General features: G+C 57.8%; 3 protein-coding genes across 5 annotated transcripts; 2 read left to right on the top strand and 1 right to left on the bottom strand.

Annotated features, from left to right (window-relative positions):
- The first annotated feature begins 7,046 nt into the window (after window positions 1–7,046).
- Window positions 7,047–11,697, top strand: EIF4EBP1 (eukaryotic translation initiation factor 4E binding protein 1). Of its 2 annotated transcripts, none has more exons than XM_027901202.1 (3): window positions 7,047–7,275; window positions 10,026–10,196; window positions 11,341–11,697. In XM_027901202.1, the coding sequence occupies exons 1-3, from the start codon at window positions 7,128–7,130 to the stop codon at window positions 11,373–11,375; spliced, it is 354 nt and encodes a 117-aa protein (XP_027757003.1). In that variant the 5' UTR covers window positions 7,047–7,127; the 3' UTR covers window positions 11,376–11,697. The 2 variants fall into 2 exon arrangements, with proteins under 2 accessions (XP_027757003.1, XP_027757004.1); XM_027901203.1 differs by having other exon boundaries at window positions 7,050–7,275; window positions 11,344–11,697.
- A 3,699-nt stretch (window positions 11,698–15,396) lies between these two features.
- Window positions 15,397–17,288, bottom strand: NODAL (nodal growth differentiation factor). The gene is made up of 3 exons (XM_027901196.1): window positions 17,036–17,288; window positions 15,718–16,508; window positions 15,397–15,628 (listed from the first exon to the last, which is right to left on the bottom strand). Exons 1-3 carry the CDS (start codon window positions 17,286–17,288, stop codon window positions 15,476–15,478), a joined length of 1,197 nt encoding a protein of 398 aa, XP_027756997.1. The 3' UTR covers window positions 15,397–15,475.
- Window positions 17,289–18,208: 920 nt separating this feature from the next.
- Window positions 18,209–25,586, top strand: ASH2L (ASH2 like, histone lysine methyltransferase complex subunit). Of its 2 annotated transcripts, XM_027901197.1 has the most exons (17): window positions 18,209–18,264; window positions 18,561–18,630; window positions 18,853–18,998; window positions 19,272–19,360; window positions 19,684–19,778; window positions 19,867–19,962; window positions 20,155–20,250; window positions 20,463–20,538; window positions 21,159–21,176; window positions 22,464–22,557; window positions 22,864–23,081; window positions 23,278–23,445; window positions 23,527–23,720; window positions 24,071–24,163; window positions 24,279–24,377; window positions 24,557–24,616; window positions 24,997–25,586. In XM_027901197.1, exons 4-17 carry the CDS (start codon window positions 19,288–19,290, stop codon window positions 25,102–25,104), a joined length of 1,488 nt encoding a protein of 495 aa, XP_027756998.1. In that variant the 5' UTR covers window positions 18,209–18,264; window positions 18,561–18,630; window positions 18,853–18,998; window positions 19,272–19,287; the 3' UTR covers window positions 25,105–25,586. The 2 variants fall into 2 exon arrangements, with proteins under 2 accessions (XP_027756998.1, XP_027756999.1); XM_027901198.1 differs by lacking the exon at window positions 21,159–21,176.
- Window positions 25,587–26,080: the final 494 nt, after the last annotated feature.

Raw genomic sequence — 26,080 nt, 5'->3', positions numbered from 1 at the left:
CTACACATTTATTGCCTGAACCTCCTTTCCAGCATCATTGCTTCCCCTCCTGAATTTGGGCAGGTGCTGATATCTGGAGACCCCCAAGACCCCCATCCACACTCCCTGCCCACTCACACGTGGCAGTGAGGGGACACCAAAAATCTGGAAGGCTCTGGGGGCCCCACTCTGGGCAGACTCCAGAGTGGGTCATTTCTTTCTCTATCAGCTGTTTATACAAATACTGGAACTTTTAAGACAGGCGCTCTCCAAATGTGGCATTTTGAAGTTTCAGCCAAATGTGGGAATGTTGACAGAGAGGAAAAAAATATGTGTAAAAACTATCTGGTTGGCATTTCTTCCCATTCATGAGCTCACAAAGCAGAGCCCTGGTTTTACGAGCCTGATCTTTATGAGGCTGTTTTGCTTTTTCAAAGTCCTGAGCCAAGGGATTGATCCAGCCCTGCTCATCTCTCAGCCCCAGCATTTGCTGCTGGCTGGGGCCAAGCTGGGAATTGCAGGGAGGTTTCTCCTGGCTCCAGGATGGTGCACATGGTGTGTGCAGGGGTGTCATCATCTGTCCAGTGTGGCTGCACACCTGATTCCAGTGTGGATCAGCCCACAGAGCTGGATTTGTGTCTGGAAAGTAAAGCAAGAGCACCAGTGGGAACGTCCATGGATAAACGAGGGCTTTGGGCTTGGGTCCACGGAGCTGGCAGAGGACAAGCACTGAGCAGGATGCCCGGCTCTGCCACCACTCTGCTGGCTGACCAGAGTGGCTTCCCATCCTTCCCTCCTCTTTCCATCCTCACCTCCACTCCCCAGGTAGCCCCGACCCAACTCATGCCCACCTGGCAGAGCTGGGCTGTGCTCTGGCTCCTGGGCACCACAGGGGCTGTAGGACTCAGCCCAGGGGTTTTACCACACGTTTTCCTGCAGGCAGTCCCTCCTGGCACTTTCTGGTCATCCCCACCCCGCTGTGCCCTGCAGGGAGCTCCCACGGACAGACACACTGCCCGCAGTGGGACAGACAGCCACGTGTTCCCCAGGGGCCAAGCAGGCATCCAACCCACCCTCCTGATGTCTTCTCTCTGGAATTCAAATTAGGCTTTTCCTCCCACTCCCAGGCAGGGGAGCTCGGCGCCCTCCCTGCTTCCCAAGGAGCAGACAGGACTGAGGAGAGGAAGGGAGACTCCCAGGCCTTTCATCACCGCAGGGGAAGTAACGTGGCCCCGGATCTTTGTCCCAGTTTTACAGCTGGAAAAACTGAAGCACAGAGGTGCTGGGTCTTGCCCAGCCCTGACCCCCATCCCCACTGCTCCAGAGCCCTGACCCGAGCCCCTGCAGGGATGGAGACGCTTTCTGCTCCCTCCAGCCCAGGGGAAGCATCTTCTCCCCTTCTCCATCCCCAGAACCACTGCCCTGGCCCTACCTGCATGGCCACTGGCAGCAGGGGAGGCAGAGCCAGCCCTGGCAAGACCCTGTAGGAAGTGCTGGTCAGAGGGTCAAGTGTTGTTTAGAAAACCCTGGGAAAGTCTGTTTATGCCGTGGATCAGAGCGGCTCCTTTGGCTGTTGATACAGAATAAACAATGGGTATTTAAAGATACTCCTTTATACATAGAGAGTCAGGATGAACTGGGGAAGATCCCTCCTTGGGGGGGGAGATGGGATGCAGGGAGCAGGCAGTGCCACTCTCCTTGCTGGGCAGCACAAGGAGCTCGTGGTGCCCATGGATGTGTTTGGAGAGAGGAAACAGATGCCTGAGCTGGTCCCAGACACATCTGAGGGCTCACAGGCTCTGCCTGGCCACGGAGGCCGAGGGGTGAGAGCTCAAGTAGCAGCTATGGATAAAACAAAAGCTTTTTATAGCTGGGAACTCTCTCCCTCCCTGGCATGTGGCTGCATACTCGGAACAGGACAAGAGATAAACCCATCACACGGCGGAGTCACAGCGGTGTCGCTGCTCGCTGCCATCAGCATGCTGACAGTGGGGACACCGGTGTCCCCCTCTGCCCTCTGCTTCAACTTCCTCAGCTCCCCACCAAAGCAGAGGGTCCTAAAGCAACCCCAACCTGGCAAGTGAAGGCACCAAAACTGCCCACTGAGCCCTCGGGGGTCTGTCTGTCCAGACTTTCCCCTGGGTGCAGGTGGCAGAGCAGGGAGAGGCACAGCAGCACCCAGAGAGATGCAGCTCAGCTTTGCAGCAGCACCAGTGGGTGCCAGAGCTGCTCCCGAGCCAGGCTCGTGTTGCACAGAGTTGCCTGTGCCATGGAATTCCGAGCCAGAGCTGTGCTGGGACAAGTCTCCAGCCCAGAGTAAAGGGCAGGGGCAGGGGAGGGGTTCACCCCCACAGCCTGGGGAGTCTCAGGCACCTCTGGGATGGCACTGGGGGGCTGCACTACCCTCCCCTCGCCAAGATGTGGGATGGGTCTCAAGGTTGCAGAGAAGTCCCTGCCTGGGATGTAGGGCCCTTGGGGACACTGGGGACAGCACAGGAGGACCGTGTGATGCTCTTCTCTCTGCCTGAGCAGAGTAGCATCATTTTACCCCAAATTCCCATCCAGGGAGGAAGCTCTGGGCTCCATGGAACGGGCTCTGTGGCCAGGCTGTTCTTTGGGAGTGGGTCCTGCTCGGGCTGTGTGTCCACAGTGGTGGTGAGTGGGGGGCTCTCCCTCCTCACTGAGACTTTCCGAATAGTTTCCATATCAAATCCACAAATCTTGCTTTGAAGTTGTTTGGGATTCTCTGTCATCACGTTTCCTTGTCAGCACATAAACACGCTGTGATGGAGCTTTAACCCCTGGGTACTGCCTGTCCCAGGAAGCCTGCAGGAAGCTCCACATAAACTCTGGTCCCCACATAAACCCTCCTCCCCCAGCAAAGGCAGGCACAGCTCTGGGATCTGCAGCACCAGGACAGCCAGGGCTTGGGCAGGAAGGGAAACATCTCTTTGTCACAACCATAAAAAAGAGTAAAAATATGCTGTTTCACTGACTCTCAAGCAAGCTGCTTGGAGTGCCACCCCGGCTCGGGGTGAGCGCTGTGCCCCGGGGGGCTCTGAGCTCCCCCGAGCTCCCCCGTCTCCAGGAGCTCCTCGTCTCACACACTCACATCCTGTTTTCCAAGAGAAGCTCCTGGGAGCGAGTGGCTCGCTGGTGATGACAGAGGCAGCCTGGGCACCCGCGAGGTGGGAGCTGCCGCCGGGGCTGAGGTCACCCCGCTCCCTGTTGATCAGCCCGTTCCCACAGCGCTCTGCCCTGCGCACACACAGCTCCGAGGATGGAGCCGTGCTGCCCTTCAGGGGCTGGGCAGGGCTGGTGGGCTTCTCCTTGGGGCACCCCAGGGTGGATCTGGGGGGACAGATGGGGTTTCCCATCAGAGAGGAGATGGAGGCAGGGATCTCCCTCCAGGACCATCCCGGAGCAGCAGTCTGAGGCCGGGCAGGGCCACTTGCCATGGGACTGCAGCTCTTCCTGAGGCCGTGGCAGCCTTGTGAGAACGAGGGAAAGGGGCATCTGGATCCTGAAACCCAGCCAGTGTCAAAGGCTGCGCTAAGGCAATCTCAGGTCCTGCTCCTGCCCCCCAGATCCCTGCGCAATTATGATTTCAGATTAAAAAATAAATTGTAATAAAGCTGTTTTCTTTCCCACGTTACTGTGGGGAAAGCCCACGGCAGCCCACAGCAGCAGCCAGAGCAATGCCTGTGGGCAGATATTCCCAATTTCTGACGCTTCTATCACACCTCACAGCAGGGTTTCATTTCAGACATGTCCCACCTCCCTTCCTCTGCAAGTACCCAGAGAAGGGAGAGTCCTCGTGCTGCCATCAGGACCTGCAGGGGATTTACAGACATTTCCACAGCTCCTTCCCCATTAGAGCTGGTTTTCCTGCAGCTATTGCTAAAGCAAGTCGGGGTGGGGGGAAGGAGGGAGAAGTTTGCAATAACAGGGGTACAGATTTCACAAAAAGTGTGGGAAGTGTCGTGAAAAAAACATCAACAGCAGAAATAACCTCGGAGGGAGCTGAGCTCTCAGACAGGGCTTCAAGAGGGCTAGAGGAGCATCCTGGCAGTGGGATTCCTGCCTCTGCCCCAAAGCAGGGTGGGAGTGTGAGGGTCTGGGGGAGAGGAGCTGCTTTGGGGGAAGTTGGCAGAGATGGGGAGGGATCGAGTGCCAAGAGCCCCACGTGGAGCCTCCTGCCAGCCCAGCCACGGCCATGGGACACCGGCCAAACTGCCACGTGCTGCCTGGCTGCCTCCCCTGCCACTCCTCTGCTCCCTTCCCTGCCCCAGGAACCCTCTGCCAAAGCTCCTGGCTGTGTCCCCACCACCCAACAGCAGCTCTCCCTGCTTCCCAGCCCCCCCCAGCCCCTCCTGGGGCTGATCCCAAGTTGTGTTTGCTTCCAGCCCGATGTCTGAAGGGAGGAAAAACAACAACAACAACGAGTGGATGAAGAGAAGGAGGAGGAGGAGGATGAGGATGAGGATGAGGATGAGGAGGAGGGGTTCAGATGCTTCCCCTCCAGCTCTGGCCATGGCTGCCGTGGTGAATCCCATGCCATGGTGGTTATTTTTAACCCATGTCAGGAGCAGGAACCAACCAGGGGTGCTGAGCACTGCCAGCAGTGCCAGCCCTGTCCCGTGCCCAGGGGACAGACACATGGGGGGCCCTGGTGAGGGTTTCCTGCCGAGGGCTGGGGCTGGCGGAGATGCCCTTCCCAAAGGCAGGATGGGCTTGTTTATGGGGCAACTTTTATCTGCACAAACAGCCCTTGGGCGGGCAGCGGGGATGTGGGTTTGTCCGGGCTTGTCCTTATCGCAGGCCGCGATCAGAGGGGAATGTAAACACAGATGGATGGGCTGGAAATGCCACAGCACAGGGACATCCTCACCCAGATGGGATCCACCATCACCCCGTCAGTACTGGGGACAGGAGATGCCCCCACCACCATTCCCGGGGCTGCTCTCACGCCAGGACTGGGGGCATTTCATGGCTTAAAAGGCACATTTCCCTCCCCAGGAGGAGCGAGACCCTCACCAAAACCCACCCCTGCTCGGCCCCCAGTGGTTTACACCAGGTCAGCAGCAAAGACACTGCTGGTGGAGGGACAGACACCTTGGAGAGGCCCTTCTGCTCCCGATTTAGAAGGCACTAGGGCGATAACCTCGTGTCACATGAGCATGACAAAGGGCTTTCCAGCACTGGGAGCTGCCCAGGGAATGGGCAGATAAAATGCCCTGGAGAGAAACATGCTGTAACCAGAGGGTGCTGGTAGTGTGGGTAGAACACCCAATGCCTGCAGGCAGCTCCTGAGCAGCTGGAGATGGTGCTCAGGGGCAGGAGCATCCCTGTCCCCTGCCTGCTGCCCAGCTGAAGCCTTTTGGGGTCTCCTGGGCACCACAAGTGCCAGTGGGACCCTCCCCCCAATGGGGACATGCCTGCAGGCCTCACAGAACAGGACAGAGGGTGTTTTGTGGGATTTGGAACTCCCTGGAGGGTTTCCTCCCACACTAATGCAGCCAGTCCCTGTGCACACCCCAACCAGGGGTCCCACAGGCACCGAGGGCAGGTGACCCCTGGAGCAGGGGCCCCACTCTGCCCCAGCCAGGATGTGCCCTTAAACCCTGACCTTTCAACCCCTCTGGCTCCTTGACCCCGTAATGGTCCTTTCTCCGGGAGGAGGAGGAAATGGCAGCGGCTGCCTCACTGGGCTGGGGGTCACTGCTGATGTCATTCTGTGGCAGGAAATGTTGTTTTCCTGCCCCAGTGCCCACTAATCGATTCAGCAGCTGGCACAGGGCGAGGGCTGCCTGCCTGGCACCGCAGCCTGACGGGGGTCTCAGGGGGCAGAAACACCCCCCTCCACCCCCCAGCCTGGCAGGAGATCACTGCCTTGGCCACTAAAATGCTGCCCTGAGGAAAGGGCTCTGAGCCCCCACGAGGACCCCCAGCACCCCAGGGCTCCGCAGGGATGAGCCTGGCCCCGGGCCAGGGTCGGGAGCAGCGTGTGGTCACCGAGCTCCACCTGTTGGAGCCGGGGTGATGGTTTGGGCAGGACGGGGCTGGCTGTGTCCCCCCTCCGCCTGGGCCGGGAGAGCAGCCCCGAGCCCCGACCGAGGGACGGGCACTGCCACAGCCCCGGTGACCCCACGGTGCTCCAGCGCGGGCGGAGTGTGCTGGCATTCGTGCTGGCATCCAGCCTGGCTCCCGGCATCCCGGTCGTCAGCAGATGTCAGCACTGGACCGGTGTCCGGTGAGGGTCAGCAGAGCCCTGTGGCCACTGCTGGGAGAGCAGGGAAGGGCTGAAGGGGCTCTTTCCAGCGGGTACCCGTGGTGGTCCCAAGGATGCTCGGGAGGGCTCCGTGCCAGGGTTTCATCCTTGGACGCCCCAGCCTCCCCCTGCCCAGCCCGGGGGTCCCGCCAGACCCACCCTGAGCTCCCCCTGCCGCACGCCAGCTTCTCCTTAAATCTTTTATTTAATAAAATCTTAAGACAAACGCTATTTTTCCACCGCTCCGTCCCACCGGAGCATCCCCGGGGACACGGCGTGTGTGGCTCCCCCCGGCCCCTGCCGCGTTTGTCCCCGGGCCCCCCGGGGGTGGCGGAGCCATTTGGGATGGGGTTTCTCCACCCAGCCGGGTAAACATCTGTCCCCACAGCGCTCCCACGGGGACCACCCGGACCTCCCACGGCGGCTCCCCCTCCTCCTCTGCACGAAGGGGCAGGGGCAGCGCTGCTGGGGGGTCCCGGCGTGGCCAGGGGGGCTCGGAACGAGGCGGGGGAATCCCCCAAAATAGGGGACAGAAGCAGGCCAAGCCCGGGAAGGGGAACTGAGAACATCCCACACAGACCCCGCCCGCCGCCCTCTAAGCCACGCCCAGTGCCACACCCATCGCCAGGCCCCGCCTCTGCCCGTGCAAGGCCACGCCTCTATTGAGTCAAACCGCGCCCCTCCCGACTAAACCACGCCCACGCTCCCCCTCCTTGCCCCGCCCCTGCCCATATTCAGTCAAAGCCCCGCCCCATTTTCCCGCGCGACGGAAGGGGCGTGTCCCGGCGCGGAAGCGGCGGCAGCGGCGGTCCCCGCGATCGATCCCGGTGATCCCGGTGATCCCGGTCCTGGTGATCCCGGTGATCCCGATCCCGTCATGTCGGGCCGCTGCTGCCAGGGGCAGACGCCCAGCCGCGACATCCCGGGCCCCGGCAAGTGCCTGGCCCTGCCCGACGGGGCCCCGCTGCCGCCCGGCGACTACAGCACCACGCCGGGGGGCACCGTGTTCGGGACCACGCCGGGCGGTGAGCGGGGCACCGGCGGGGGCTGGGGGGCTCCTGCTGCCCGGGAGGGGCTGGGAGGACCCGCTTTGGCCGAGGGGGGAGCTCCCCTTCTGTCCCAGGAGTGCGAGGAAAGGGGAGCCCCCTCTTTGCCCCCGGGGGTTTGGGGGTCCCTTGCTGGGATGGGGATGTGAAGGGGGGGGGGTCCCCACCTTGATAAGGGGTGGCTGGGGGGGTGTTTGCTTTGGGGAGGGCTTTTCCCCGGGGTCTTGGACACGGCTGTGCCCGGAGGGGGAATGAGGGGTCCGGGGGGCTCCCACCTGCCCAGGGATGGGGCCAGGGATCACGGCTGTGCCTCCCAAGGAGCAACCCCCGGCCTTCCCCCGGGTTACTGATTAATTCTAATCTCTAATATTTGCTGTTTTCTCCAGCAGTCAGCAAACCCTTGGGGCCTTTTCCTTTATTTCTTATTCCCAGGTTGCTCCAAATTCTGCACGTGTGGCAGCTCCACTGCTGCAAACAGGCTGTGGGCTGGTTCTCTCCTTGCTTGCTGCAAGCCCTGTGCAGCCCCAGAGTTGCCAGGAGCTGGGAATCTTCAGGGATCTGATCCTCAAATAAGAGGAATAAACAGGTTGTAGGAAGGGCTCCTCCATCAGAGGGGGTTTGTGTCCCCCTCTCCTGCTCGGGTGTTTATTTGGGGCAGTTTGGCCTCGAAACAAGCAGTTCCAGGTGATGGCACCTGGCACAGGGTCGGTGTGGGGAATTCCAGCTGCCTCTACTCCTGCCCAGCAGGGGATTGGGATGGCTTTTTTCCCCACACCTTTAAGAATTTCCCCCCTGCACCCGCTTCCAGATGGATTCAAGCAGCGGGAATGATGAAACTGTGCCCGGGGACGGGATGGAGGTTTTGTTGGTCCCTCGGATCTACCAGGGGTTTCCAGGGGTTAAAATTCGGACAGAAGGGGAAGTGGCACTGCTGACTCACTCGGTGGGTTTTGTGTGTGCGGAAAAGCTGAGGTTTGGGGTTGTTTTGGCCAGCATGTTCCCTCCTCTGAGAGCAGCCCCTGCAGGAGTTGTGCCGGAGAACGGGAGGCTTTCTGAGCCTCAGCCAAGAGCTGCAGAGCAGAAAGGAGCAATTAACGGCGTGGAGCAACGGGGGCTGTCAGCTGCTTGTCCCCGGGGAGCTGAGGGGTGCCTGGAGCTGAGGAGAAGCCCTGGCCGTGTTTGTGGGTGGGGTGTGCCCACCTGGCAGTGCCCACGGCGCTCCCGTGACCCACCCGGGGCTGTCCCAGCCTGTTTGGGGACACCGTGTGCTGCCCAGCCCCGGGGCTGGAATTTGGGTGCAGGAGGGAGGGGGTGATTCAGAGCTGCTGGAGGATGTGGGGTGTGAGCCCTGGGCTGTGTGTCTGCCCTGTGGGCACAGCGAGGCCTGCGGGGGCTTCCAGGGAGCAGAGCATCCCGTGGGGTGTGGTTTTCCTGCTGAATCCACCCTGACCTCCCTTACAGCAGCAGGGAACTCGGCTCTGGGGGTGTGAAGGAGCCTGTTTGTGGCTCTGTGGCAGCCCAGAGTCCTTTTGATTTTGGGAGCTCTGGGCACGTGGCTGTCAGAGGATGTGGAAGCCCTCGAGCTCCCGGTGCTGGTACATGAGCTGCAGTTCCAGGAATCCCTGTCTTAGTCCTGCTCCCTGAGCTTCCCAGGAATTCCAACGCCCCTCTCCCAGCCAGCTGCCTGTTGGGCTGGATCCTTCCCCCCCCTTTCCCTTGTGAAAGAACTCAAATACAAAATCCTGAGTGAGAAGAAGTCGTGAGAAGTGAGAAGTTGTTGAGTGTTTTGGGAACTCCCCTGCAGAACTCGGCTGGAACAAAACACCCGGACACGCTGGTTTATATATATTTATTTTGTATTTATAGTGTTCAAAGCGAAGGGAGTTGACTGTTCCAGGACAGATGGTAATGGGAGCTGTTTGCCCACACATGTGTACTCTAGTTAACACTTTTGGGGAGGTCACAAGGACAAGTTCCTCTCCCTCTGGCTGGAACGGGAGCAGGGCAGGACAGACCTGATCCAGGGGGGTGTGCAGCCCTTGGAAAGCAGACGCTTTTCCAGCACTTCCTGGGTTAAGGCTGTGGGCTGTTTGGAGGGATCCCCTTTCTGCCTGTGGTTTTGGAGCTTTTTCCATGCAATTCCTTTACAAGGAACAGGCTGTTCCGTGTATTCCTAGAAATCCATGCCCAGAGGCTCGCTGTGCTGTGCTGTGCTGTGCTGGGCTGGGGCTGGCTTGTCCTGCTGGGCAGGGAGAGCCTGTGGGCTGGTTAACCCTTGGAGCATTAACAGCCCCGTGTAAGCCTCGAGCAGGGGGTGTGTAACTGCTGCTCTGCCACGTCCTGGCCCCTGCTGTGTCCTGGGGTGCCCACCTGCAGCTCTTGGCCCTGGTTCCAGCCGTGGGTGGAAACTCAGTTCGATTTTCTGTTTGCCCTGGGGGTTGTGGTGACCTTGAGCGAGGTGGAAGGGGCCGGATCTGTTGCTTCCAGCACCGGGCTGGGTTTGGAGCTGCCTGGCAGCGCTTGGGTACTGGAGCCTTCACCTTCACTTGCAGATACAGTGCTCAAGTGCCTGGCTTTGTGGTGAGGCAGCACAGTGAGTGCTAAATCGCAGTTATCACTGAAATACCCAAGCATCCCAGAGCGGTTTGGGTTGGAAAGCACCTTAAAGATCATCCAGCTCCAACCCCAGGCAGGGACACCTGACCATGCTGTTGTCCCCCCGTCCCCAGGTACCAGGATCATCTACGACCGTAAGTTTCTGATGGAGTGCCGCAACTCCCCGGTGGCCAAAACACCCCCCTCCGACCTTCCCGACATTCCAGGCGTCACCAGCCCCAGCGTGGAGGAGCTGAAGCTGGAAAACCACCACGTGCAGAACTGTGAGGAGAAAGCGAGCGCAGGTGAGTGCAGGCAGCCTGTGAGGTGCCCTGCTGGTTCCTAGAAATTCCAGAGCTGGGGTGGAGCCAGGAGGTTCCAGTGAGCCGAGGTCAATGCTCCAGTGACTTCTCGGAAAATCAGAGTGGGCTCCATGTCGTGGGGGGGACGAGGTTCTGGTGTTGTTTAGCCCTGCTGTGGGCCCCAGCAACGTGACTTTTTCAGTTATTAAGAGTGATTTGCTGTAACTCCCGTTAATTCAGCGTTTGGGAAGCTGCTGCTGGATCAGGAGCCCTGTGAAGAGAGCAGAGGAGGCAGCTGTTGCTGCCTCTCCCTGTCCTGGGCCGTGCTGCAGCTGCTTGGAGCTTCAGGTTACAATTCACAGTAGGATTTACTCGGGGTTTTTAATATCAGCACGAGTTGTAAATTCCTCCTGCCTGTTTCTGACCCCACTGTGTGACAGGGACACTTCACCGAGGGCCTGAAGCAGCAACTCGAGCCACTGTTGCTCTTGAAGAACAGTTTTTAGAGTTATTTGAGGTTATTTCTTGGAGCAACATGAAGCTACCAAGTGCAAGTGCTTATCCTCTCTCTAAAAATAAAGTCCTGAAGGCTCCTGTTGGCTTCCTTGCTCACTCCAAGCAGAATGTTTCCAGAATCACCTCATGCCTTCACACTCTCGTGACCTCAAGTGTCTCTCTGGACCCTCTGTCACCCTGAAATGCAGGCTGGGTGCCGGGTTGTGACTCTCCCAGAGAATCCCTGTGCCCAGGAGCAGATCCTGGCTGCCCTGGCTGGCTCCTGTCAGGCTGTAGGAGCAGCTGTTGGGATAGTGGTTGTGGAATGTGCCTGTGTGGGTTCGTACCAGGGATTGGCATCAACGTGGGTCTTTACATTCCCTGTTAACAAGGACAGCCAGGGGTAGGGATAAATTTTTTAAAGGGCATTTTCTCTGCCTCTGCTCTTGTCAGTCTGAGGAAGGTCCCCCAGGGCTGGCACCTTCACAAGAGCTCCACGAGATGGTTTTCACACCGGCCTTGATGCCCGAATGCAGATCTTTAAGCCCAAAGTGCCCCATTTCTGAAGCTCAGCCACCAGTCTCTCCTTCACTGAAACCTTTGGTATTTGATGTGGAACTCTGGGGACCCATTTGTGGTTTTGTCCCTTCGGCAGGTGAGGAAGAGCAGTTTGACATGGACATCTAACGCACCTGCCCGGAGAGTGCTGATCCAGTGAAGCACCAGGACTGGTCTTGAGGATTCCCACCAGCCAGGCTTACAGCAGCCCATGCCTTGAGTGCCTTCCTGCTCCTGGGAAAGGCAGCTGATTCCCTCGGGAGAGCAGAGCGTGTCCTGTTCCAGGGGCCGGGTCTCGGAGTGCCGGAGGAGACACTCTCACCCCTTTGGTTTTGGTTCCAGTTTTATGCTTTTGTTAATCATTTTAATACTGTAACAGTTACAGAAGTGCTATATAAGGGAGGAATAAAAATCATGTGGAGTCTCCTGGCATGGAGATGAATGCAATAAATGTGGCTTCTGTCCCTTATTCTGGCAAGAAGCCACCGGCCTGAGGCGTTAGGAAGGGATCAGGTGGTCCTGTGGATCAGCCTCAGGTACCCCCTGTGCTGCTGGGGCTGGGCCAGACATCCCTGTGTCCCAGGGAAACGAGTCTGGCTTTGAGGGGGGAATTTTCATCTGAGAAAGTTAATTTTTCCGTGGGGAATGCTCAGTTTGCGTCCCCTGGACCAAATATCTGCGGTTTGAGCCTGGGGTTTGATAAATGTGGTCTGCAGGAGTTTCTGGCACGTTGCTGTGTGAATGCTGAGGGGGAGTGGGGGCACCTCAAAGGAGGACAATCCATATGGGGACACAGCCTGGACCTCAGACTTCCTAAACCACAATGAGTGTCTGTGCAGATCAGTTTCTGTAGATAGCTTTTAAATATCTGCTAATGAGGCTCAGTGGTGACATTATGATATGCAAACCCTTAATAATGAGTAACAGAACAAAGCAATTGCTGCAGATAAACCTGCATTTCTTTAAGATAAGATTTAAGGGTTTCTCCGAAACCTTAATGGGAACAAATCCGAATTTATTGCCCTCAGGTGTGACTTTATCAGTCTTGCAACTCTGCACAGGTTTGGTTCTGATGAGGGTTCTGATGAGAGAGGAGCTGCTGCAAGAGGCAGGAGCCTTGTGGGGTCGGGATTTGGTGTTGGTACAAAGGCTGGGATTTTGGGGTAAGTGTCAGGTATTGCAGGTAATGCTCTTAAATCCCATTCCCTCCCACCTGTAGGAGAGGTAACACGTGCTGGAGGTGTTAAGTACTTTGTCCCTGCCCTGGCAGCTTTGCATCGGTATCTGAAGCTTATGCAGATCCAGGGGAGCATCAAAGCCCCAGGTGCCTGGGACAGCAATGCATAGCTGATAATTCGGAGGGAGGGGGGAACTCCCTGTGAAACACCTGGCCAGGTGTGACCAGGGCTCTGTCCAGGAGGGTCAGGGCTCCTGCTGGGCTCCTGGGGTGGGGCCCTGGGGCCAAAGGCACTTCGTGGGGGGCAAAGAGAGCCCCGACCAAAGCTGTGGGTGGGATGAGGTGACGAGACACTTGCGGGCATCTGCTCCCTGAAGTTTGTCCAAGGCCCATTCCTTGAACTTTTCCACCCGTGGTGTGGGACCAAGTGGCCTCAGCATCCCATAGCTCCGGTCCTTCACCCCCTCCCTCACTCCCCTGGCCCCTGCATCCCTCAGCCAGGCGGTTTTGGATTCACCTCCTGCCTGTCCTGAGCCGTGCATGGAGCAGCTCAGCGTTCCAGGGCAGATCCCTGCTTCCCCAGGCTCTGCTCCTCTCCCAGCACTTGCACTCTCAGGGCAAGGGGCTGCTTTTCCTGCAGGCTGAGCCCTGCTGAGCACGGTGGGAGGGAAGGAGGGAGGGAGGCAGCTGTGGATGGCTGTGGCACAGCTGGGATGCTCTGGGGAGGTCCAGGGACAAGTGTTGGCTTTGTCATTGCATTTCCCATCCCGGCCCCTTTTTGTCTCAAGAGGGTAGAGCAGCACACCCGGCATCCCTGAGTCCTGCTCCACATCCCTAAGTCCTGCTCTGTGTCCCTGCATCCTAATCCATGTCCCTGTGTCCTTCTCTGTGTCCCAGTCACGGGACAAACACCACCTGCCTGCCCCAGCTCGTGCCTTGGTGCACCACTTGTACAAACACTACCACGGGCCTGTGATAAGCCCCTCGGCCTGTTTGGTTTTGCTCTTTCCCCGTGTGCCCAAAGCAATCCGTGCCTGCCATCCCCCTGCCCGTGGCTGCCCCTCCAGTCTGATCCCAGCCAGGCTCAGCTGCCCCTCACTCCCGTGTTCCCCAAGTGGCCCCTCCTTGTATCCCAAGCCTTGCCCTCCTAGAAAACCCAGGGCACCTTCCCTGCTGGAAAACCTTCCCTGCACGGGGTGGCTCTGTCTGTGGAAGGCTCTAAGGTCCAGCCAGCCCTTCCCAGAGCAGGGACCTCCCAGCTCCCCCCCGACCCTGGGATGCTGCAGGGTCGCAGGCAGGACACCATGGTGGGGCTGGGGCTGTCCCCCCACTTTATTGTCCCGACTGTTTGGGCTCCCTCTGCCCCCCCCTGCAGCCGATGTGGATTGGGGCAGGAGCAGGGCCACAGCTCTCCCTGCTTGGGTCAGGTCCCTCTTCGCAGCCTGGCAGAGCCTGGCTCGCCTAAACCCGGCTTTATTGTCGCCATCCACACACTTTGATGTTTTCCTTACAGCCCTGGAATCTCAGCCTTTATTTTTCCACCCTGCTCTTCCCAGGGAAGGGCTGCTGCCTCCCCCTGCCCCGCCACAACTTTTGAACGCGCTGCTGGATTCCAAACAGGGTGATGGAGGGGCAGAGATGGCAGAGATACAGCAGGAGGAAGAGGCTGGGGGGGTCAGGGGGTCCCGGGCTGTGCGTGGGGGTGTGAATCCTCCCGTTTATGAGCAGGAGTAGCAAAGCTGCTGGGAAAGAGGCAAAACAATGCGATTTTCTGTCACCCACGGCGCAGATGTGCAGGTTTCTGCATGGCTTTGCCTCCTGCCGGGGGTCAGCCCCGCGCCCCCGGCCCACCCTTGACAGCTCCTGCAAATGACCCTCTAATGACGGGATGGTCGCAGTGTGAAAGCTGTTGGAATATGTAAGCGGCCCCGGGGAGGGTCTGCTGGGGAGGGGCGACACACCAGACACGCTTTGTTTATCCGCCGGCCGGGATGTGGATTGGGGATAATCAGGCTGGGCTGGGATGTGGAGTCGGGGCCGCTGGTCCCAGGAGGGGCGGGATGGGGGTGGCCCCTGTCCCATCCTGAGCAGCCACCCCCGACGCTTGTGGTCCCTCCTGTCCCCTCGGCTGCCCGGGGGCCACCGTGGATCCCCCCACGAGTGCCGTGTCCCCATCCACATGGCTAAGAATCCACTGCTGTTGGAGAGCACGGCCCTTCCCTTATCTCCGACGGGTAAATAAGGGTGGGAAATCCCTTTAGCCTCCCCTTCCCTGCCTGCAGGTGCCTCCCCATCAGGGTGGGAGCAGCTTCATCCTTACATCACGTGAACTTTGGAGCTTTTGAGCATCTTTTGCACCGTTGGAGGGACCCCTTTGCTCTGGAAGTGTCAGGAGCAGCCAGAGCCCACCCAGTCTGGTGTTACTGGTGAAGGAGCAAATGGACAGAGAGGTGGAGGAACTGCCCCCTGACAGACAGACCACCAACAGCAAAAATGGGCTGTGGAAATCAGCTGAACCACCAGGCATTTTTAATATATATATATATAATTTATTAATGAGTTTTACAGCTGTGAGCCTTTCTCCACCGCCCCATCCAGCAAGGGGGGAAAAGGCTCGAGCAGATCCACGGCCTCCCAGAGGGAGCAAGCAGAGCGTGCTGTGGCAGGGAGTGAATGCTGCCATGCTCCAGTCCTGCACCTCAGCCCCTGCCTCTGCCCAGCAGCACCAGCCCTTGGCAGCCCGGGCACACCTTCCAGCAGCCCCACAGCTCCTGGAAAAGCACAGTGAGGGGCACCAAGGTGCCACAGGGAGGTGGCTGCTGGCCTTTCCTGCGTGGAGCCTTGATCCAGCCATGCACTGTGGCCATGGAGCTCCCCACCTGGGCACCACACCTGGGCACCCCACCTGGGCACCCCACTCCTCCCCTGGCCCAGCCAGGGCTTTGCCGACCCACAGTCACACGGTCTGTGTGATGGGCGTGGGTTGGGTGGTGGGTCCTTGGGGGCACTCTGGGCAGAGATGTGTCTCTTCCCAGCGGGGCACGAGGTGGCCTCAGTTGCAGCCACACTCCTCGATGATCATGTCCTCGTGGTGGCGGACGACGATCTCGCCCTTCTCGTAGTAGAGCATGGAGAGGGGACTCATCCTGACCGGGGAACAGGCGGGACACGGCACCTGGTTGGGCTTGTAGAGCTGCAGCAAACTCTGTGGGAGACACGGGAAGGGCAGAACATACCCCCTGCCGTGGGTGGGGGGCTGGGAGCGTGGGGGGCGTGGGGGGCAGCTGCTCTTACCTGTATGTACGCGTGGTTGGTGGGCTTGAAGGTCTCGTCCACGGGCGAGGGGCACAGCCCTTCGCACCGGTAGGCGTTGTACTTTTTGGGGTAGACGATCCAGCTGCCCCAGCCCGTCTGCTCGAAATCCACCATCATGTCCACCCTCCTGCAGAGGGCCCTGCCCTCCTCCCGTGGCGTGGCCGCAGCGGCGTCGCTGGCTTTGATCCTTTGCTTCTCCATCCTGTTCCTGCGGTGCCGGCGCGTCCCCCCGCCCTGGGAGCCGCCGTCACGCATGATGTACTTGGAGGTCTCTGCCGTCCTGATGAGGCTGTGGTCTCCTGGAGACTTGTCCGTGGAGAAGACGAGCAGCAGGACTCTGTCTGCCACGTCCTGGGGCAGGGCTGGCTCCCCGTGGCCAGCGTCGCTCAGGGTGGGCGAGTGCACCGCGCTGGTGGCCGGGACATCCGAACCATTCACCTCCCACCGCTCCTTTCCCCCGGGACTGCGGTGCCCGGGGACCACGGCTTGGTGGAGCCAGGACCGGAGCAGGTTGGTGACCTCGAAGACTTCCCAGGAGGCCTGGGTGGCAGAGGGGCTGCCGGCCACGGTGCCCAGGAAGAGCTGGTGGGCGCAGGTGCTGTCAGCCCGGCACCTGCGGCGCTGGCTGTGGTAGATGTCCAGGGACACGTTGTGGGAGTGGGACAGCCCCGGCAGGCGGATGCGGAGCTGGGCCAGGCTCACCTCCTGGCTGCTGGACAGGGAGGACATGTCGAAGGAGAGCGCCCAGCGGGAGCCGTTCTGCAGGGAGCCTGGAAGCCAAGGGCAGGGTGAGGGGACGTGGGGCCGGGGGTGCCAGGGAGGGACGGTGCCCTCAAGTCGTTGCCGCGGGAGCCCGAGGGTCAGGGGAAAGCCCGAGGGTCAGGGGAAAGCCCGAGGGTCAGGGGAAAGCCGCTGGATCCATCCCCAGAGCCAGTGAGAGCCCCGGGCAGGGCCGGTCCTGGGGACAAGGATGCTCGGGACAGTGAGGGTCCCGGGACAGGGATGCTTGGGGACGGTGCAGGTCCCGGGGACGGGGACGGGGACGGGGCCAGAACAGGGATGCCTGGGGATAGTGCCAGTCCCGAGAAGAGGAATGGTGCTGATCCCTGGCACAGGGTTTGCCGGGGGATCGCACGGGTCCCGGGGACAGTGCTGGTCCCAGGACAAGGATGCTCAGGGATGGTGCGGGTCCCGGGGACAGTGCCAGTCCCAGGACAGGGATGCTCAGGGATGGTGCGGGTCCCGGGGACAGTGCCGGTCCCAGGACAGGGATGTTCGGGGCCGCGGCCCCACTCACCGTGCGGGGAGAGGCTGAGGGCGGCGGCGGCGGCGGCGCGGAGCGGGGCGGGAGGGGCGCGGAGCAGCTGAAGCATCAGCGGAGGGCAGCGCGGCGGGGCAGGGGCCAGGGACCGGGTGGGTGCCCGGGGGGATGCCCGAGGGGATGCTCCGGTCGGTGCCCGGGTGGGTGCCCGGGGGGATGCGCAGCCCAGGTGGAGCAGGGCGAGGGCGCAGAGCACCAGCGCGGAGGCGGAGCGGAGCGGGACCCGCATGTCTGCCCGGGCCACCCGCAGCCGCCCTATTTGTACAGCGGCCCCGAGCGCCGCCCCGGGCACCCCCCTCTCCGGCAGCCCCCTCCCCTCTTCTCCCCGTCCCTCTTCCCAGCCCTCCGTCCCTATCTCCATCCTCCCTCCCCTCCACCCCCATCTCTCCCCTGACATCCCTCCCCGTTTCCAGCTCCGCAGTCCCTCGTTCCTCTCTTTCTCCCTCTTTTCTCCTCACCTTTCCCTATCTGCCTCCAGCCTTGTTCACGCCTGACTCATCCCTCCAGCTCTCCAGTTCTTTTCCTCCTCCCTATCTCCCTCTCCATCCCTTCCCTATCCCTCCTAGGCTCGTCCCCATCACCAGCTCCCTCCATCCCTGTCCTGCCGTGGCTGGTGGGCACAGGGACTGCACCGCCCGGGACCCCTGGGGACGAGTGACCCAGGCACAATCCCTGCCACCCATCAATCCTGTCCTGCCCCTTGGAGAAGGGATTGGGACTGGGGGGAACCGAGGACCCCAAACTCTCTAGGGTGGGGTTCTCAGGGGGTTCCCCTCCATCTCTGCCCGTCTCCCCGCAATGGGATGCTCTTCCTTCCCGGGGAGACCCGGGACCCTCTCGCTGTTTCTTACCCTGCTGTCAGCTCCCAATTCCCTCTCAGGCTGTGGGCCAGGTGGCGTCAAGACGGTGCAAAGTGATGTCACTACCGTGAGGGGGCAAAACGTGACGTCACAGCTCCCCCTGCCCTCCTCGCAGTTCCCGGCGGCAGCCGCCACGGGGCGCCACCGCGCCGCGGTGGGGCCCACCGGGAGCGCCATCGCCCTTTGAAGCGCCAGGTCTCGCGAGAGCCGCGAGCGCGGGCGGCGGGCGAACATGGCGGCGGCGGCAGCGGCGGCGGCCGAGGGAGCGGAGCCCCCCCCGGAGCCCCCCCCGGCCCCGGAGCCCCCGGCCCCACCGGAACCGCCTGCCGCCGACGCCGAGAGCGGGTACAGCCCTCCCTGCGAGCTCTGGAGCGACCCCCGGCCCCCCCTGCGTCGTGAGGGCTTTGATGAGGGAAGGGGGAAAGAGGAAGGGGGGGGGGAGTGGCTCGCCTCGTTGCCATGGGAACGGGGATGGGGGGTCCCGCGCCGCCCCACGGGAGTCACGGGGGGACCAAGCGACACCAGCAGGGCGGGGGGAGCTGCACGTGCCGTCCCAACCCGCGTCGGGTCCCGGGTCCGGGCTGAAACCCCCCACCCCCTCCCGTTCCCGGGGTCCCTCTGACACGTCTGTGCCCCGGCAGCGGGGACACCGCCCTGGCCGATGTCGCCACGGCCCTGGAGACCGAGTCCGCCAACGGCAAGGAGCCCCTGGTAGGTGCTGTGGGCGCGGGAGGGTGTGGGGGGGTGTCAACCCTAAAAGATTTACGTGCCCCCAGCTTTGGGTCTGGAAAGGGTCGTTTTGGAAGTTAAATCCTCGGTCGTGTAGAGAGCTGAGTCTATGGAACAGCTCCAACGCGGGCAGGGATCAGGGGGAGGGATTTATTCCCTTTAAAGTTGGCACTGTGTGATTCCCTGGCTCTGCTCCCATTCCAGGACACGGCTGGGGACGGTGCCGAGGCCCTGGACGCCCAGGGGGGCTCAGGGGACGAGGAGAACACGCGGCAGCTGGGCGAGATCGAGCTGCAGTGTGGCATCTGCACCAAGTGGTTCACGGCGGACACCTTCGGCATCGACACCACGTACGTGAGCCCTGGCAGCGGGAGGGGAGTGGTTTGGAGTGCGAGTTCTCAAGGTCCATGTCCTTGGACACTTGAAAACCACCCCTGGAGGTGTCCAGGGAAGGACTGGACGTGGCACTCAGTGCTCTGGGCTGAGGGGCAAGGTGGGGATGGGGCACAGGGTGCACCCCATGGTCTCAGAGGTCTTTTCCAGCCTCAGTGATTCTGGGATTCCTTTAGCCTGGTGCAGTAATTACAGCGTACCCAGCCCTGACAAACCCTGCTCTCTCCCAGGTCCTGTCTGCCCTTCATGACCAACTACAGCTTCCACTGCAACGTGTGCCACCACAGTGGGAACACCTACTTCCTGAGGAAACAAGCGAGTGAGTTTGGGAGAAGCATGTTGGGGGGTGATTTGTGCGAGATAATCCTGAAGGTTTGGTTTTGTCCGACAGGGCTCTGCTGAGACTTCTGGAAAATGACCAAAAAAATTCTTAGGAACAAGTCCGTGGCTTTTCCTAGAAATGTTTTGCTGTTTTCATTGATGGAGATGGTGTAAATGTGTTCGGTGGGGCCTGATCAGGGTGAACTCCAGGGGGCTTTTTGCTGTTCCTCAGGGTGGTGCTGCGGGGTCGGTGGTTGCTGTGTACACAGGCGGGTGTCTGATCTTCCCTACGTGTACCCCTGGGGGGGTTTTGTTTCCCAGATCTCAAGGAAATGTGCCTTAGCGCTCTGGCCAACCTCACGTGGCAGTCGAGGACGCAGGACGAGCACCCCAAGACGATGTTCTCCAAGGACAAGGTTTGGCTGCGACGGAACCGCCCCGGGCCCGCGTCAGGGGTGGTGTCAGCGAGGGAGGAGCTCAGGGAGATGTTTTCTGTTTTCCCAGGATATTATCCCGTTCATTGATAAATACTGGGAGTGTATGACAACGCGGCAGAGGCCTGGGAAAATGACCTGGCCCAATAACATTGTCAAAACCATGGTAAGAACTGGGGGGTAAATCCCTGGAGGAATGAACAGGAACACTGTGACTTTGTGACATTGGTGCGTGCTGAGGGCTGGCCTTGGGGCTGAATGTACCTACCACATATTAATAGTGCACGCTGGGATTTAAACACTTGTTAACGGATTTGTTACAGTCTTACCCCGTGTGACTTGAACTCCTGTGTTTCAGTGCAAAGAAAGAGACGTGTTCCTGGTGAAAGAGCACCCAGACCCGGGCAGTAAAGACCCAGAGGAGGATTACCCCAAATTTGGGCTTCTAGACCAGGTATGTGGTGAGAGAAGGGAGGAGAGGGGGGATCTGGGAGGAGGAGTGGGGGATCCTTTTGGTGCCTTCTGCTCAGCCGAGGGGCAAAGCTCTGCCCCGAGTCCATGTTGTGCTGGCAGCGGGTGGGAGCTGCAGCACCTGGGAGTGCCCTGCTTGGGCTCAGGGTGACCCCTCTGACCAACCTGTACAGCAGATTGTTTGATCTCTTGCAGGATCTTGCCAATATTGGCCCTGCCTACGACAACCAGAAACAGAACAACGCTGTGTCCACAAGTGGAAGCTTGAACGGCAAGTTCTTTGCTGGGGAGGGTTTTGGGTGTTTGGGACTAAAACTGCATTTCCCAGTGCTCTGGGCATCTGTGCAGTTAAACTGTCGTGTGAGCTGAGTTTGTGCTTGCGCTCAGAACAGTCTCGCTGTGCCTTTTTATAGAAGGATTAACTTTAGTTCTTGGGAAGGTTCAGATGTTTCTTTAGGGTGACCAGATAAATTGAGATGCTCGCCAGAAAGCTGAGCTAGTCAGTTTGCTCTTATAGTTTACCTCCCTGTATTATTCAGATTTCGTGTTTCCCTTCCTGTGAGAGTTGAAAGTAGCTGGGGAATGGGTAAATCTATAAATTATTCCTTGTGCTCACTGCTTGTGCTCTGCTGTTACTCCTTGAGGATGACTGCTGTGCTGTCCCCGTCCTGCTGAGGTTGCTCAGGGTGACCTTACAGCAGTGAAGTACCTGCTGATGAGAATACATATTAATAATCTGCAGTGAACATGTCCCGGTAGCGCAGGCAGGAGGTATTTGGGGCTTTTTAAAGGAGGTATCTCAGGTGTGTTGTCTCCATGTCATGCACTGGTTGTTTTTTATTAAATTTCTGGGAGACTGACAAATATGTGGTGCCACTTCTGTTCTTGCAGGTGGAGCCTCTCTGGGAGGTGAATATTTATCTTTCAGCTTCTAAAACTTAAGTATTGCTGTTTGCAAAGCTTTTTTGCTTGATTCTCTTAGAAGCCAAAGTCAATTAAAAATGAAAGCGTGCCCTGATGTGGTCGCAGTCAGGCTTTAATACAAACCAGCAATTCCACTCCTTAATCTTTAGCAATTAGAAGCTTTTATTGCCATATTCTGCCCTACTTGACTGTTTTAAATGTTTTATTTGTGTATTTTACTCTTATGTTTATTTTTACTCTGTGTCAATTGACCTGGTGTTGTAATTTTAACTCTTAATGCCTAAATAATTTGGTCTGAAGCTTACAGTGTGATGGTTTGGGCAAGTAAATGTTTACCAACTGCAGATACTGAATGTTTATCTGCACTGAAACCAGATCAGGTCATGTTTGTGCAGAATATGGTACTCCCTGGGTGATTTGGACCATAAGGGAATGCTGGTAATGGAAGAGCTGACTAGATTTTTAATTACCACACGAATGCGGTTCGTGAAGGTGTTTATCTACAGTACATGAAATTTCCATAGTTTTCCTTGTGAGTCAGCACTGATCTCTTTGGAAGTAGTGTGATGATGAAATGCACATATGATTTAATTTATTAAAATGTCGTGCTGATCTTGGTTTGATTAAATTTGACATGCAACCTGTCCTGTACTGCAGTCCTGTGAGTTCAAAATCAGTGCTGTGGGTCAGACTGGTACACTGTTCAATCCCAGAGCTGACTTTGGTGATACTGAAGAGAAACACCTCTTGCTTTTCGTTTTTCCTCAGTGTAGGTGTGTTTTATTTTATAGATGGAAATTGAACACTAAGTGCTTCTTGCTGATTGGTGTCAGAGTGTCCCCCCAGCACAGGGTCACTGGGACAGTGGCTGTGCTGTAGGGTGGGTTTCTGCTGCTTCTGCAGAAGTAGATTGGAACTGTGACTGGAATCTCCATGAAAGATTAATAATAATAACACCTCTGAGGTGTATCCCAGTGCTGCTGCCTGTAGATCTTCTGATGACAGAAAAGATTCTTAATTCTGACCTCAAAAGCTCGGGTTGAGCTCGTTTTGCTGCTCAGTCTCCCTCAGCTTCCGCTCCAAATTTAGTCCCCTGTGGATTTTGCTGTGCTCGTGGGCACCAAGGGCTGGTTCACACCGCCTGTGGACAAAGGCTCCTGAGCCCACCAGCTCATTTTGGTTTGGCTGCTTCTGCCCCTCTGTCCCTGGAGATTCCGAGTGCGTGGACGCTCCCCAATCCCCAGCCCCTTAACGTGCCTGCTCTGTGTGCAGGGGGAATGGCTGCTGGGGGCAGCGGGAAGGGCCGGGGAGCCAAACGCAAGCAGCAGGACGGCGGCACCACGGGAACAGCCAAGAAAACCCGGAGGTGAGAGGAGGGCACGGGGTACTGAGGTGTTGGGCAGGGATATCTGCACTTAGGATGCCTTAAGCTGCCTCCCACCTGTCTCTGCCTCGGGTGGGTTCATGGGGAGTCACTCCAGAGCCCTGTGGTGTTACTGATAACTCAGAGGCCATAAATCGTTTGCAGTGGGTGAGTGTGTGCTCATTTCGCAGAGACACCACTGTGCAGCCCCTGAGCGCAGGGACAGCTCTGCAGGAGGGGTGTCCTGGGGTGACCTGTGACAGCACCACAGCCACTGGGAGATGCCAGCCCGGAGTTTCTGTGTTTCAGTGACCCGTTGTTCTCAGCTCAGCGCTTGCCCCCCCACGGGTACCCTCTGGAACACCCCTTCAACAAGGATGGGTATCGATACATCCTGGCAGAGCCTGACCCCCACGCACCCGACCCAGAAAAGCTGGAGCTGGACTGTTGGGCAGGAAAACCGATTCCTGGGGACCTGTACAGAGCCTGCCTGTATGAACGAGTCCTCCTGGCCCTGCATGACCGAGGTACAGAGCTCGTTAATCTGTGCAGGTTGTGTTTCCTTACAGGGACGTCTCAGTGACCTCTCGTTACCAGTCAGTGACCTTTCAGGTGTAATTGCTCTTAGAGGTGCAGATGTCAGATCTACCTCTGCATGCATGTGCCTTTTGACATGTCCACCCTTTAGAAATCACAAATGACTGCTCGTGTGCCCCCCTGCAGCTCCCCAGCTGAAGATCTCTGACGACAGGCTGACTGTTATTGGCGAGAAGGGCTATTCCATGGTGCGAGCCTCCCACGGCGTGCGGAAAGGAGCCTGGTACTTCGAGATCTCCATGGATGAGATGCCTCCAGACACAGCTGCCAGACTAGGCTGGTCACAGCCCTTGGGTAAATAATGTTACCAAATACTTGATAGCAGGTGCTCCTGCTACACTCCACGTGCTCACAACAAAGTGTTTGTTTCTGCAGGGAACCTCCAGGCCCCTCTGGGGTATGACAAGTTCAGTTACTCCTGGCGCAGCAAAAAGGGAACCAAGTTTCACCAGTCGATAGGGAAGCACTATTCATCTGGCTATGGGCAGGGGGACATCCTGGGATTTTACATCAGCCTTCCAGAGGACACTGAGACGGCCAAATCCCTGCCTGACACCTACAAAGACAAGGTGAGGGGCGAGTTCACTGTCGGATCAAACCTTGGCAGGTGGATAAGTGGCAAACAGGTTGCTCTGGCCTCACTCCTGCCCCTTTCCGTGGATCCTTCCCATCCTGCCTCTGGGTACCTCCGTGGTTCATAGGGGAGAGGTCCAAAGTGTTGATCTCAGGAAAACAAAATACTCCTGGATGGGATTGCCCACGTCTCGTTTCATCTTCCCCTCCTGGCTCTCAAATACTTGAGCTGTGGGAATCACTCCTCACAGGTACTCTGGCACCAGGCACACCTGTCCCCGAGCAGGGCAGGTGACAGGTAACAGATTTTCGGGCTTGCTTCTGACATTGTTTGCTGCTATTTCAGGCTTTGATCAAATTCAAAAGCTACTTGTACTTCGAAGAGAAGGATTTTGTGGACAAGGCAGAGAAGAGCCTAAAGCAGGCACCTGGAAGCCAGGTGAGTTCTTGGTGTCACTTCAGCACACCTGGTAAAGGGGAACAGGGGGTAATCCTGGCAGAGGTGCTGTGTTGTGAGAACCACCATCAGTGGGAAAACCTTTTTCATTTTTCAGATCATATTCTTCAAGAATGGTGTCAGCCAAGGGGTCGCCTTTAAGGACATCTTTGAAGGGGTTTATTTTCCTGCCATTTCTTTGTACAAAGGCTGCACGGTAAGTGAGGTGTCTTTGCAAGAGAGTGCCCAAATCCACCAGTTTCAGGGATGCACAGAGTGTGAGTGCTCTGGGAGCACAGGCTGGGGGTAGGCTCAGGAGCAGGAGGGGATGAGGACTGAGGACTAAATAAATTGTCCTTTTTTTTTTAGATCTAATGAAAAATGTGTCTTCCCCAGGTTTCTATAAACTTTGGGCCGTATTTCAAGTACCCACCCAGAGACATCACTTACCGCCCTGTAAGTAAAGCTAAAACTTTTTTACCCCTATCTGGGAGAATTGGTGTTTAAACCAGAGGTGTTTAAAACAAAAGGCATTTTGGTGTGATTCCACAGCGTAGCCAGAAGGATTGTGTTTAAAAGTACTCAAGGACAGCTTTTCATTAATTTTCATTAAATAGTAGATGCTGTCCTGTTCCTCTTGACAGATTGTAAGGCCCTGCTGTTGCCTGCGTTGGCCTCTTTTATCAGTAAGAGGGTGGAATTGTTGTTTGAGGAAACACTTGGAATTTTTTTCACCCCACCAATGTTTCCAGGAGGGGAACAGCCCTGGAATGCTGCTGCCACTCCTTCCCAAGCCCGTGCTCCCTGGCTGGAGCTAACTGTCCCTCCCTCTGCAGATGAGTGACATGGGCTGGGGCGCCGTGGTGGAGCACACGCTGGCTGATGTCCTGTACCACGTGGAGACAGAGGTGGATGGGAGGAGGAGCCCACCCTGGGAGCCCTAAACCCCCCACACTGTGGATTTATTGCAGAGGAACATCCATCCCCCGGTGACCAGCCACGACCCAACAGGCTGAGGTGTTGTGTATGTGTTACCTGCTGCAGGTTCACACCCCTTCCCCCCTGCCAGAGCGTGAGTGGGGCAGGTCTGGGGTGTTTTGTGCTATTTTGGGGCATCTCTTGGAGCCTCCAGTACCGTTACAGCGTCACTCCCAGGAGAAGGGGATGCTGAGGTACCTCCTCCTGGGCTGTGACGGTTGGGTGCCCCTCAGAACAGGGTGGAGGTGGACCTGCCAGGTGTAGGTACAGTGACACCTGTGCTCTGGTGTGTTTGGCTGATTGGGACCAACAGCTCCCAGCCAGGATGGCTCTGTTGGAACGAGACTGCTGCATGTAAGAATGAAATTTGGGCTTCTGTCCAAACTATTTTTTTTTCCCCCCACAAACTGGAAACCAGTTTTAAAATAAAGGTTTTAACTCTTCTTTTTATTCTGTTTTGGTCTTGTAAATTGTTACAAGCGAGATTTAAACTCAAAGTAGCTACACTTGGAGATCTCTCAAGCTGAAGATCTGCTCACAGGAGTTACACTGGGCCTCCTGCCGATGATCATCATTGCAGAGCTTTTGGGTGAATAAATAATTTGACACTCTGTCTGTGTTTGTACAGGAAAAATAAATTAGAGCTGCTTTGGGGGGGGAGAGGGAATAAAATTTTTAGTTAAGTGCTGTGTTTTAAGTCTAGGGAGAGTTAGAGGTGAGATTTAGTCAGGCCTGTGTTTCCCTCACTGAGGATGTATCTTCCCAGCCAGATGTTTGGGACATAACTAATTATCCCAGGCCTTTAATTGTAGACACCACTAATTAAAGCTTTATTTATTCAGTGACAGTAATTAGGGAGGGTAGAGGTGCCTGACTGGGCCAGCACGTGCTCAGTGAAGCAAATGTGGGACTTCTTCAGTTTTTGGTCCTGCGCTTCCACGA

The sequence above is a fragment of the Empidonax traillii genome, unplaced genomic scaffold, assembly GCF_003031625.1.
Source record: "Empidonax traillii isolate 1590-97213 ecotype Southwest subspecies unplaced genomic scaffold, ASM303162v1 scaffold766:size301553, whole genome shotgun sequence".
In the NCBI taxonomy this organism is placed as follows: domain Eukaryota; kingdom Metazoa; phylum Chordata; class Aves; order Passeriformes; family Tyrannidae; genus Empidonax; species Empidonax traillii.
The sequence above is the reverse complement of the archived record's forward strand: the minus strand, read 5'-3'. Positions and strand labels throughout refer to the sequence as shown.